This window comes from Sphaeroforma arctica, assembly GCF_001186125.1.
Source record: "Sphaeroforma arctica JP610 unplaced genomic scaffold supercont1.6980, whole genome shotgun sequence".
NCBI lineage: Eukaryota > Ichthyosporea > Ichthyophonida > Sphaeroforma > Sphaeroforma arctica.
This window is the reverse complement of record NW_014033578.1, coordinates 1-1,530: the sequence shown is the minus strand read 5'-3', so window position 1 is coordinate 1,530 and position 1,530 is coordinate 1. Positions and strand designations below refer to the sequence as shown.

Sequence of the window (1,530 nt, the reverse complement as noted above, 5' to 3'; positions counted from 1 at the left end):
TAATAATATATACTACTATTATATATATATATATATATATATATGTGTGTGTGTGTGTGTGTGTGTGTGTGTTTGTATGTGTGTGTGTGTTTGTGTATAGAATCGCCCCACCACTTTCTTGCTACATCTGACTACACTCTATTTCTGATATACTTCTACGCATCCCTTGAGTTATAGTATATGTACATGGCATTATTATACAAAGCACTCCTTACTATAGCGTGATACGATAGTCTTCTACATTATACACAGAAGGCTATGGTGATATCCATATTGCATATTGCCTTCCTAAAACAAATTGGATCACTACATATCTCGTAGTGCTCACATGGCCTGATAAACGTTATATGTATACTTATTGTTTATTTATTCTATTTATAGGAAATATTTAGTTACTTCTATATATAGTATCCTTGTACTGTTTGCAAAGACAGGTTTACAAATATTCAAAGTATGACTTTTAATGCTATTTATAGTCCTGTTACCACAGTGCCATAACCATACTACGTGGTGGTTTGTAGTTCAACTTCCAATACTTCTGATTTTGTTTGGCAAAGTCAGGTTAGCACATATACGAAGTGTAACTTCAGACACAACCTGACAAATTAACTATGACATTATATATAAACTATCTATAATATTCCTAACACACAACTTGACAAATACACCATGCACGACTCCACATCCTACATATATTCTTCTAACCACAGCACCATACACCTTCAAACCCTAAACCCTAAACCCTACCTGTTGTACTCTTCACACAGCGTTGACGTGGACACGGCCTGTTCGAAAGAGCTGATGAAGTTGGCCAAGATCCCCTGCGACACCTACGAATCAGTACTCACCATTCTGCAACTGTCGAACTACGGACCGCTATTGCAGCTGTTCGGTACATAACTCATTATATGTGATGCATGTGTATACCGCACTATGGCGTGTAGGTGGCGTAGTGAGAACAGTTATAACTGCACGGACCTGTCAATATCTTTCTCCTGCGCTTATTCGTGCGCATGCGGCTGTGCGTATGTGTGGTGCATATGTCTATATGACATAAGCTGCAAGTATTTGTACTATATGTTGCATATGTCTGTATGAGGTCTATTATGAGTGCATGAGAAATGCGGTACAATGACATTGCGAACAAGTCTATATATAAATTTTTGTGTTTGGTCGGTGTGGTATCGTTCAGGCTATCGCAGTATCTTACTGATTCCTTGAGAAAAATGAACCCGCAAACGGTTCCGCGCCATCTCCTAGTTTGGTCACGCTTCTTAATATGGATATACCTACCTATCTCTGAACGCTCTGTAGGCTTTACCGGGCGAAAGGCCATCTCTGTGCACATTGTTAAGAAAATGCTTGAGAAAGGCGAGATGGTTGATTATGCCACAGATATCGATGCACTCCTGGATCTCATCAACCCTCTCATGGTGGACCAGGAAGACCAACCCACCAGGACTGAAGGTGTGTGAGTCTAGGATGCATCTATACAGAGATATGCGTGAATATACTTATCTATAGTTCTAT

At 39.4% G+C, this 1,530-nt stretch overlaps 1 protein-coding gene across 1 annotated transcript; it reads left to right on the top strand.

The window, feature by feature from the left end:
- Window positions 1–1,314: 1,314 nt before the first annotated feature.
- On the top strand, window positions 1,315–1,475 carry SARC_15917 (hypothetical protein; the record flags this gene model as incomplete). Its single annotated transcript, XM_014289970.1, has 1 exon — window positions 1,315–1,475. A coding segment is annotated over one exon (161 nt), but the record flags the coding sequence as incomplete, so codon positions are not given.
- Window positions 1,476–1,530: the final 55 nt, after the last annotated feature.